This window comes from Branchiostoma belcheri, unplaced genomic scaffold (genome assembly GCF_001625305.1).
Source record: "Branchiostoma belcheri isolate BF01 breed outbred unplaced genomic scaffold, Haploidv18h27 scaffold505, whole genome shotgun sequence".
Classification (NCBI taxonomy): domain Eukaryota; kingdom Metazoa; phylum Chordata; class Leptocardii; order Amphioxiformes; family Branchiostomatidae; genus Branchiostoma; species Branchiostoma belcheri.
Genome location: NW_017804138.1, coordinates 23,155 through 35,175, shown reverse-complemented (window position 1 = coordinate 35,175; position 12,021 = coordinate 23,155). Strand labels below are relative to the sequence as shown.

Sequence of the window (12,021 nt, the reverse complement as noted above, 5' to 3'; positions counted from 1 at the left end):
GGTATGCAGAAGGATCCTGAGATGTGGTATCTAAACTGTTGAAATGTAATGGATGCTGTACCTAAGATAGGAAAGAAGCAAATTTACGGGACTAGTATTTCACAGAGGTCTCCAAACTCTTGTTTGACAAGTTGCCAAAAAACTGGGTGTGTCTGGTACATATTACTGTCTGTGTCTTCGTCCACATTTTGGAAGGTTGTGAAAATATTAGAACAGATATACTAAGTAGTTTACTGGTGATATGCCTAGTCACAACTCAGATCACGGCAACCTAATATACGGTGTACTTGTACTTTTAAACTCTCTCGATACAGACTGTGTTGATGGTCAGACGAGTCGCTACAAGCACATCCTGCGTATTTGATAAAATGGGAACGTTAAGTGTTCGGTCTCAGACTGAAGACATGTACAAAGCATCCCGTTTTTGGGTAGCTGATAGGGCAATGTGGTTCGTTTAAGCCTAAGCACACCGGGTCACCCCTACTTTAGAGGATAAGTTGGTTCGGTGCTTTTACGTGCAGTGGTTTGACATATCTGAACCCTTAACCTTCTCAGTTTATCACTCATGCGAGATGAGCATTTAGCGAGCCCTCTGGTCATGAATAGTTCGTAATCCACAGCGTGGCGCTTTTTTGCCAATTTACATAAGAAAGAAGCTTTCGTCAGAACCATTCGAAATATTTGGGTGTATCATGCCGCACGTTTTCGGATAGTCTCATCTTCAGGACTGCTTAATTATTCATAACGCTGATGTCACACCGTTGTTGCTAGGCAACTATCGACGTCGGTTGTAGGTGCGTCTTTGATCGTCCAATCAGCTTCAGGTTTACCCAGATAATTCAGGCATCTCCAAGAGTTGAAAAAGTCTAGCTTGGGCCTTGGGTCTACGTTTGGCCGGAGCCCCGCACTCTCTGGGCGGCGGTAGCAGCAGGAGGGTCCACACCAGAATCACCGACACTTTGAGGGCTACTCTCGTCCCGAATCAGCTTCGAATTTACAGTGTGCATCTTGGTATCCACAACACAACACAACACAACATGCAACAGCAAAGACAGGTAAGACTGTATATAATGATATGAATATTCATCCTGAATGAATGAAATCCTGTTGCTTTGTAGCTTTCATGATCACAAAATGTTTCAGACTTCATACTTGATATTGTTTCACTCACCGAAATACCCCAATGATGGTGAGCTATATTAGCAAATGCTATCAATGTGCACATCGTAAAAACAAACAAACAAACAAACAAACAAACAAACAAACAAACAAACAAACACTCATGTACGATCATAGCAAGCAAATGCAGAAACACCTTGTGCATTTGCTACGTACGGCACCCAACTGTGGTCGCTAGTGGGCCTGGGCGCACGTGCAACACTCCCAGCAAATTGGGGGGCGTATACGGTAGCCTCGCTACCAATTGGTAACATGGGCATTATCGTCACTTTTGAACGTGAGCACAACTTTTAACGACCCAGTGCATGTCGTAGACAAAGTGGTAAGGAAACCAGCAATCGGGCATGGAATTTTAAGCGCAAAATATCGCCGTCCAAATGTTGTCAGCCCGGACGGTTGTGTAAGTGCCACCCGTGCGGGATGCAGTAGGGTGCCGACCGGGTCTTTCTTTCCGGCCGGGCAGCTGTTGGGTCCCTGGCGGGGTGCAGGGGCGACCCTGGCGGGTCCCAGGCTGGTACGTCCCTGGCTGGTATGGTGGGTTCGCCCCTGGTTGCACAAACCTGGTTGCACAAAAATCTTGTGCATTTGCTTCGTACTGAAGCCAACGGTGGTCGCTTTGGCCTGGGCGCACGTGCAACACTCCCAGCAAACTGGGGGGCGTATACGGTAGCCTCGCTACCAATTGGTAACATGAGCATTATCGTCACTTTTGAACGTGAGCAAAACTTTTAGCGACCCAGTGCATGTCGTAGACAAAGTGGTAAGATAACCAGCAATCGGACATGGAATTTTAAGCGCAAAATATCGCGGTCCAAATGTTGTCAGCCCGGACGGTTGTGTAAGTGCCACGTGTCAGGTACACATGAATAATCAATGTGCCACGTACGTCGTACGATCGTGGGACACACTGGGTTCATTTTTGGGATAGTCGTGCATATGTCACTAAATAATCAGCAGTCTTGTTACCGAAAATGTGGTCTTAAATCCTTGTCGGCTGCTGGTTCTGTTACAGCGTGCTTTAAAATTAACGCCAAGAAAAAAAATCGTAACCTCTACGTTCATTGTGTAAACCTGGGATGTTACATTTAGGAGAGAAGGGTGGTAAAATGGGGTATCAAAAAGTGTCACAAATTGTCCACACAAATTTTTTAAGTGGACGAAAGGGCAGGTAGCGTTTCGATTTATTCTGATGTCAAAGGGTACTTTACTTTTCTTCGCCCAAATTTCCACTTCGCTGTGCGGATCCATTAACAAAACCGCCTCAGTAGTTTTTCCCGTCTTTTCAACTGGTTGAGCCTTAGCCATAAAATTTAACGGTAAACTAAGTAAAGTCATCAAGCCGGAAGTTGATTAAGAAGTGTTTTGTTTTATTGCTGCGTAGCCGTCTTGTGACCAACTGTTTACGGGCTGCCTTACAATAGTGTCTAGCCTCCGAAGAAATTTCAGGAGATTATGGATTCGCACTTCTGGAAAGTGCGCACTATTCTGTGTCAGTGTCTGGGAGGGCTCAAGTTGCAATGTGTGTCAATTAAATTAGTAACTTCTCCAATAAGCTTCAGACTGACTTGACGTGACTTGACTTGACCCAAGACTGTGTATTTTCCACAAAATTTTAATCTGATAACTTGAGATATAAGCGTATATTTGTACGTTTCAGAACACTTAGCTGTGTACCACATTGTTGGTAGGTATAGCAGCGCTTCCTCCCGAAACTCTTGCATACAGGGCGTCAATTTCTTGACGCTGTAGAACCCGATGACTGTCATCAATGGGTATGCAGAAGGATCCTGAGATGTGGTATCTAAACTGTTGAAATGTAATGGATGCTGTACCTAAGATAGGAAAGAAGCAAATTTACGGGACTAGTATTTCACAGAGGTCTCCAAACTCTTGTTTGACAAGTTGCCAAAAAACTGGGTGTGTCTGGTACATATTACTGTCTGTGTCTTCGTCCACATTTTGGCAGGTTGTGACAATATTAGAGCAGACATAGTTTTCTGGCGATGTGCCTAGTCATAACTCAGATCACGGCAACACAGCCTAATATACTTGTACTTTTAAACGCTCTCGGTGTGCTTAGGCTTGAGCATTGTGGCTCGCTTTAGCCTAAGCACACCGGGTCACCCTACTTCTTGGGGTCGACAAGTGGGTTGGGCCCTTTTACGTGCAGTGATTTGACATATCTGAACCCTTAACCTTCTCAGTTTATCACTCATGCGAGATGAACATTTAGCGAGCCCTCTGGTCATGAACAGTCCGCAAGCCACAGCGTGGCGCTTTTTTGCTAATTTACATAAGAAAGAAGCTTTCGTCAGAACCATTCGAAATATTTGAGTGTATCATGCCGCACCTTGTCGGATAGTCTCATCTTCGGGACTACTTAATTATTCATAACGCTGATGTCATACCATTATTGCTAGGCAACTATCGACGTCGGTTGTAGGTGCGTCTTTGATCTTCCAATCAGCTTCAGGTTTACCCAGATAATTGAGGCATCTCAAAGAGTTGAAAAAGTCTAGCTTGGGCCGGAGCCCCGCACTCTCTGGGCGGCGGCAGCAGCAGGAGGGTCCACACCAGAATCACGGACACTTTGGGTACTACTCTCAACCCAAATCAGCTTCGAATTCACAGTGAGCATCTTGATCTCCACTCTAGCAAGAACAAAGTCAGGTAAGACTGTATATAATGATATGAATCTTTATGCTGAATGAATTAAATCCTGTTGCCTTGTAGCTTCCATGATCACAAAATGTTTCGGATTTTATACTTGATATTGTTTGACTCACCGAATTGCCCCAAATATGGCAAATGATTTTAAGGTGTACACCGTCGCAACAAAGAAATACACAAACACCTTGTGCATTTGCTACTAGTACGTATGGAAGCCGACGGGCTGGTCGCTAATGTGCCTGGGCGCACGTGCATCTCTCCCAGCACCATCGGGGGGCGTATACGGCTAGGCTCGGTAATATGGGCATTATCGTCGCTTTTTAATGTGAGCAGATGTACTGAACGTGTAACCACTAACACCGTTGACAAAGTGGTAAGGACAACAAAAATCGGACATGGAATTTTAAACGCAAAATATCGCCGTCCAAATGTTGTCAGCCCAGACTGTTGTGTAAGTGCCACGTGTCACGTGCACATGTATAATCAATGTGCCACGCACGTCGTACGATCGTGGGACACACTGGCTTCATTCTTGGGATAGTCGTGCATGTGTCGCTAAATAATCAGCAGTCTTGCTACCGAAAATGTGGTCTTAAATCCTTGTCAGCTGCTGGTTCTGTTATAGCCTGCTTGAATTGAAAATTTACGCCAAGAAAATCGCACGACAGATTACAACGAATGTAACCTCTACGTACATTGTGTAAACCTGGGATGTTACATTTAGGAGAGAAAGGTGGCCAAAATGGGGCATCAGAAAGTGTCACAAATTGTCCACACAATTTTTCTAAGTGGACGAAAGGGCAGGTGGCGTTTTGATTTATTCTGATGTCAAAGGGTATTTTACTTTTCTTCGCCCAAATTTGCACTTCGCTGTGCGGATCCATTAACAAAACCGCCTCAGTAGTTTTCTCGTCTTTTCAACTGGTTGAGCCCTAGCCATAAAATTTACCGGTAAACTGAGTAAAGTCATCAAGCCGGAAGACGATTAAGAATTGCTGCGTAGCCGTCTTGTGGCCAACTGTTTACGGGCTGCCCAACTATAGGGTCTAGCCCTCGAAGAAATTTCAGCTGAAGATTACGGATTCGCACTTCTGGAAAGTGCGCACTATTCTGTGTCAGTGTCTGGGAGGGCTCATGTTGCAATGTGTGTCAATCAAATTAGTAACTTCTCCAATAAGAGAATTAGACCAGGGCACGTGATTACATCAGGGCGGGACTTCAGCACCAGTAGGCTACCTAACCGGTTTCTCAACTTCGGCAAACGAACAACCATCAAAGCAGAAATGTATGGCTACTCTATCAAGCGCTGTCTACAATCAATGGCATGTATAGCCTAGTAGAGACATGTTGTCTATATATGTAGGGGTAGAAGTAGACTGGTTTATTTTCTACAAAGGTTGCTGGCAGCGCAAGGGCTGAATTGTACAGCTTGACACCATTGACTGCATATGTTACAAATTTATCCACAGCCTAACACAAGAATTAAAAACTGCTACTTTATAACTAGATTCGATTTTTATTCCTTCAGGTTAATAGCCTGGGTGCAATCCTCCGTAGTTTTCACCTGCTCCCTTATGTCGCTGGCTACGAAGTAGCACGGGGTCTGGACTTGCAGACATATGTAACGTCTGGAATCTGCATATTTGTTCAGATTTTGAACGAGCGAACTGATTTTTTTTTAGGGAGCGCTCTTGTAGGAAAGGTGTGTACATATTAGGTAAGCCGTTCAGACGTACGTTCGAACGGCGACGTTAGCTCGATTGACGTCCGATCGGCTACGTTAATATAGATCTTATTCTTATCTGAGGGCTAGCTCATTAAGCTGGACTCACATTTGAAACGGGGCCTGCTCGGCATGTTCTCGATGTACACGCCGGCCGGCGTCATGAAGCCGAGCGTGCGCGGGCTGTCAGGATCACAATTAAATGTTCCTTTACCCGTCCGGTGCCCGGTCAGTCTCCCGTATTGACCCGTGCGGGATGCAATAGGGTGCCGACCGGGTCTTGCATTCCGGCCGGGCAGCTATTGGGTCCCTGGCGGGGTGCAGGGGCGACCCTGGCGGGTCCCAGGCTGGTACGTCCCTGGCTGGTATGGTGGGTTCGCCCCTGGTTGCACAAACCTGGTTGCACAAAAATCTTGTGCATTTGCTTCGTACGGAAGCCAACGGTGGTCGCTAATGGGCCTGGGCGCACGTGCAACACTCCCAGCAAATTGGGGGGCGTATACGGTAGCCTCGCTACCAATTGGTAACATGGGCATTATCGTCACTTTTGAACGTGAGCACAACTTTTAACGACCCAGTGCATGTCGTAGACAAAGTGGTAAGGAAACCAGCAATCGGACATGGAATTTTAAACGCAAAATATCGCGGTCCAAATGTTGTCAGCCCGGACGGTTGTGTAAGTGCCACGTGTCAGGTACACATGAATAATCAATGTGCCACGTACGTCGTACGATCGTGGGACACACTGGGTTTATTCTTGGGATAGTCGTGCATGTGTCGCTAAATAATCAGCAGCCTTGTTACCGAAAATGTGGTCTTAAATCCTTGTCGGCTGCTGGTTCTGTTACAGCCAAGAAAAAAATCTCACGACAGATTACAACGAATGTAACCTCTACGTTCATTGTGTAAACCTGGGATGTTACATTTAGGAGAGAAGGGTGGTAAAATGGGGTATCAAAAAGTGTCACAAATTGTCCACACAAATTTTTTAAGTGGACGAAAGGGCAGGTAGCGTTTCGATTTATTCTGATGTCAAAGGGTACTTTACTTTTCTTCGCCCAAATTTCCACTTCGCTGTGCGGATCCATTAACAAAACCGCCTCAGTAGATTTTCCCGTCTTTTCAACTGGTTGAGCCTTAGCCATAAAATTTAACGGTAAACTAAGTAAAGTCATCAAGCCGGAAGTCGATTAAGAAGTGTTTTGTTTTATTGCTGCGTAGCCGTCTTGTGACCAACTGTTTACGGGTTGCCTAACTATAGTGTCTAGCCTCCAGAAATTTCAGAAGATTATGGATTCGCACTTCTGGAAAGTGCGCACTATTCTGTGTCAGTGTCTGGGAGGGCTCATGTTGCAATGTGTGTCAATCAAATTAGTAACTTCTCCAATAAGAGAATTAGACCAGGGCACGTGATTACATCAGGGCGGGACTTCAGCACCAGTAGGCTACCTAACCGGTTTCTCAACTTCGGCAAACGAACAACCATCAAAGCAGAAATGTATGGCTACTCTATCAAGCGCTGTCTACAATCAATGGCGTGTATAGCCTAGTAGAGACATGTTGTCTATATATGTAGGGGTAGAAGTAGACTGGTTTATTTTCCACAAAGCTTGCTGGCAGTAATCTCCAAGCAGATCTTTTGGTGGCCAAAAAAGATAGTATCCAACACGCGGACAGTATCCAGCCGGCCGACAGTATCAAACCGGCCACCGATGGATGGGCCGGCTGTCAGAAAAAAAAGGGGGAATAGAAAAAGGTCACAATCTTCCCATTCAACCTCTGCTTGGAGAGTAGGATGCGGTAGGGTGTCATGACCAGCCGCCAGACTCCATGCTAGCCAGCGACATTAGGGAGCGGGCGAAAACTACGGAGGATGGCAACCAGGCTATCAGACTAAGGCCTGGGCTTTAAATCTGTGTAAAATGTACACTGTTTATCGGGCTGAAATGTTGCACCATCCCATATCAGATATGTGAAAGTTCATAGTTCAATACAGACTCACCTAAGTGTTGTACAAACAGGTTAGACATGATGTCGGGCAGAAGTAATGATGTGACCGCAAATGTGGCCTCCCATGTCAGTAGTCTATATACCTTCACCAAATGATGTTAACCTTTCCAGTGGAGAATTATACATTGATTACTCTTAGATTTCGCAAATAAGAGTCACATTTACATGAATCATATCAGTTAATCATATTCTCCACCCAATTACAGTCTTATCTTGGCAAAGAATGCTAACATCTCCTCATAAAGTATGCAAGTAAGGTCATCATTACTTGAATAAATTATGTTAAATGGTGTTCACCTTCATTTACTTCCAGATGCGGTATGAAGTATGAAATTCGCAGGAGTTACCATTATGACAATGTCCTTGCCTACTTTCGCGAAACCGTTCCCTCCCTCGGTCGCATAACCGTCCCTCTGCTGCATAACTTGCGTCGCTCACACAAAAAAAACGAAGTCTGCGAAGGAGAGAGACTAACAGTGTCCCATTGATAAGGCAAATTGGGTGCTCATTTACGTAATCAATGCCTGCCAATTATCTTCTCGTTCTACATTATATATGTCACAAATGCCCCATAGTCCTATTATCGAACGAAGCAGATTTATAGATTTTTCTCATTAATTATGCAAATTAAATCCTGATTTCCATAATTGTCATTTAGTCATACCAAGCACCAATTCCGCTACCTACATACCAAAAGTCATAATCCGTCGACCGGTTCTTAAATTATCATTCTTCGAAGATTTTTTAACAAACGCTCTTGCATGCAGGACAAGCTGCCGGGGGACTAAACTAATGACACGTCTTCCCGAGCACAAGTTCGTGACCCAACATGTCTAGATCATGAGACATCAAAACCGGAAGTTCTGCTGCAAAACCAAGAAAAGGGGGACCAAAATCTAATCATTTCCAGATTTCCCAGTGGGGTAGCCTGGATGCCAGACCCATAGCACACTTGGCACAAAAATATCCAGTGTGCAGGGGTTCAACTGGATATATAATAGGCGTGATTTGAACGCTCACTGTTTGAGCGTAGGCCCCAGCAATGGAGCGGCAGGAAGCAATTTACACTTCTGTCTTGATTGGTTAAACCCTCCCACCAGCAGATGAGATGAAACTGTAGATAAGGTGCATTTTGTCCTGTTGGATTAGAGGACTGTTATCTCAACGAACAGTAGAGCAAGCTGTACACTACTTTTACTTGTAAATTCTTCTGTTATTTTGGAAAAGTAACTCCAACCAGAAAGGCCGACATTTGCTTTGGAGCAAATGCAGCAGATGGCTTCACCTCATACCCCCGTACCAAAAATGGGTCTGTCCCCTCCCACTCAAATAGTTCTTGAATTATCCCTGTCCAAAATGTGAAGTGTTCTCTAACAGTCTATACCTCCATGTAAGAATGGAATCTTCCAAAGCCTTCTGCAAATGTCAGGTCATTTGGCCCCAAAATTGAACCCATTTTACGACATGGCAGGGAAAGCAGGAGAAACACAAGGGAAAACGTGTTACAATGCTTTCGGTTACTCAATCACTGGGTCGAGGCTCTCTCGGTTCCAATGGCTGCTCTCCATCTCTTCCTATCCTTCATTTCTACCATCATTTTTTTTCCTGTCGAGCTGGGTGTTGTCCATTAATTGGTTAATGTAGTTTCTTGCTGGACGACCTCGACTTCTTTTTCCATTAGTGGGTTCCCACAGTAATAACTGCTGTATGATTTCATTCTCACTTCTGTAGCAGTGTCCGATGAACCTCAACCTTCGTTTTTTTCACTCACTGGTGGTATACTTTCATACAGTACACTATTTGGTATCTTTGGTAACGTTTTGACAATCAATCCTAAGTATTTTGGTGTAGGTCCCGTTTAGTCTTTTAGTCGACAGTGCTTTACATTGGTATAACTGATACGAAGTATCATATAACTAAAAAAGCGTTTATGCCCCTTATTCCAATGCTGGAGCAAGAAAGTTTGACATACCTATCAAAACACTTGTATGTAGCTCATACTGTTAATATGGTATGACCAGGTGCAGGTGTTAATGCAGTTAACCCGATTACATTCCAACAGCCAATCAGCAAGAAGAATAGAGGAAAGCTGCATGCCTGGCGCTTGCTCTGTCTGCCATTCTTATGAAAACAGTCAAAATGTCCCAAATCATACAAGCTTTAAGGAAGAGTATGCCAAACATTATAATGAACTGTTGTTGGTAGATATATAAAGCATACCCATACCAAATTCCAGATGATTTGGCTGTAATACTAGGTCTCCGGGTCTTTCCTCATTAATTATGCAAATTAACTCCTGATGCTGAGCTGAATTTAGCTCATGATTCGCCCCTGCTGGCCAATGGTGGTTACATGTAGAAGGCTACCTGTGGTGTAAGTGGCCATCAATCTTCTCTTCCCTATGTCTTAGAGTCTTTCCTAAGTCTTTCTTCCAGACCCCTGCACACTGGATCCGGATAACTTGGATAACCGGATAATTTGGGAACACCCTATCCACATGCCAAATACCATTAGATTCTATTCATACATTCTTGATTTATATATGCTGTTCACAAGTATGCAAAAGGACAAACGCTGCTGAAAACATAACATTATTGGCGAAGCTAACTAAAATATAAGAAAATTCACTTGAGATGCCTTTGTCACGTGCATGTTAAGCTATACTTAACCATGAGTGTGATGTATAGGTAAGGCCATGTTGATTTGATTATATGGATGACGTCCTCTGGGATCCCCAAAACTGAAGCGACCATGCGAATAAAAACGTTTGGCCAAAAAAGGTGCTTTCTTTATGAAATCAACGTATGCATGAAGATTGAACAGATGACACAGACTATGGTATGGCGAATAATCTCTTCAAATACATTTCTTTTACATTTTCGTCCTTTTTGTTTGATTTTGGCATTCTATCATATTGGAATCGTTTTCCAATATGTTTGAAACTTATGGTATAAATCTACACATTTTTCAACTGTTTGTACGATTTACAGTATGGTTGAAAACTTTTCTTTTAAACGGCCAAATTTTCAAGCGTGCGTGGATGTCATCCATATAATCAAATCAACATGGCCTAATCACGAAGGATATAGAAAACAAAATCGATTCCTTTGCAAACTCGTGCTACCGAATCATACTGAACATTAAAATGATTGATCGAGTACCCAACAATATGATGAATACCGGAAAACTGATAGAACAGGTGAGAAGGAGGCAAGCTACCTCTCAAAACGCCAAGAATGCATCTAAGGTCAAAGATGTTTCTACAAAAAGGGTGGCTTAGGTAACTCAGTCTAAAGCCTGGTCATAACGGTTGTCTGTTTTCTGGATGCTCATTTTTGTACATATATGTACATATCTTCTACAACATATTCTAACTTTTTGTTTCCAGGCAATGGCTGGACAGCTACAAGGGCCCATGGATGTTCTCATCAGGTTGAAGACGGGAAACTACCAAAAAGCTGGCACTACCGAGAAGGTGTCTATCAAACTTGTTGGCTCCAACGGTGGGGAATCTGACGACCTAAACATACCGGGGAAACATCACCGAAGAGGGAAAGAGGAAAAGTAAGAAGCAAAATGCCCCCTTCATACAAGGAAAAAACTACGACAGTTGAAAAACAACCCTCTGCAGTCGCTAGAGCATTTTACTAAAAAAGTAAAAAAAGATCTCAAAAAATTATCTGCAAAGAGAGAAATAATCACTTCTAGACCCACGCTTTTGCCATTTAAAAAAATTCATTTCAAGCTCCATCATAGCCTTTCGTATCATTTACCATGAAAAATGATACGAAAGGCTATGATGGAGCTTGAAATGAAATTTTGTAAAGTGGCAAAAGCGGACAGCCCACTAATTCTAGCTCCTATTGGAATATATAGAAAACATCTAAGAACCGAGCTGTCAACAATCACCTACGTGAGTGTTCTGCAAACACATATTGACAGGGTAGTCCAACTTCCAAATTGTCAATTTAGTCCACAAATTTCACTTTTTGACCAGCGATACATAGCACGGCAAATGCAAACATTGGCAGCATGACCTCTGACCCCCTTTAAGACCACCAAAAGAGAAGAAGATGGGATTAGTTTTAGAACTCTATCAAGCAGCCAAAACAACACTAAAAGCCAGTTTTATCAACTTAATAGAAATTTAAATAACTCTCCAGCTGGAAAATGCCAGCATTTATCCACACATACCAAGAAAAAGACTGTTTTCAGTTGGTTTCGCTACACTCAATCAGGCTGGGCCTTCTGCGCCTGCGGGAATGGTGACCTTTGCCCAAAAGCGTGGGTCTAGAAGTGATTATTTCTCTTTTTGAACGCCACGGATTATTTTTTTAGATCTTTTTTTACATTTTTTAAGAAAGAAGGTTTAGCGATATATATGTAGAGAGAGAGAGAGAGAGAGAGAGAGAGAGAGAGAGAGAGAGAGAGAGAGTAGA

At 43.5% G+C, this 12,021-nt stretch overlaps 1 protein-coding gene across 1 annotated transcript in view; it reads left to right on the top strand.

The window, feature by feature from the left end:
* The first annotated feature begins 1,022 nt into the window (after window positions 1-1,022).
* LOC109480412 (arachidonate 8S-lipoxygenase-like) overlaps window positions 1,023-12,021 on the top strand; it is a 31,727-nt gene continuing 20,728 nt past the window's right edge. The window contains exons 1-2 of the mRNA XM_019782602.1: window positions 1,023-1,055; window positions 10,971-11,146. Coding sequence (XP_019638161.1) covers window positions 1,038-1,055; window positions 10,971-11,146 — 194 coding nt within the window. The 5' untranslated portion in view covers window positions 1,023-1,037. The remainder of the gene's footprint in view (window positions 1,056-10,970; window positions 11,147-12,021) is intronic.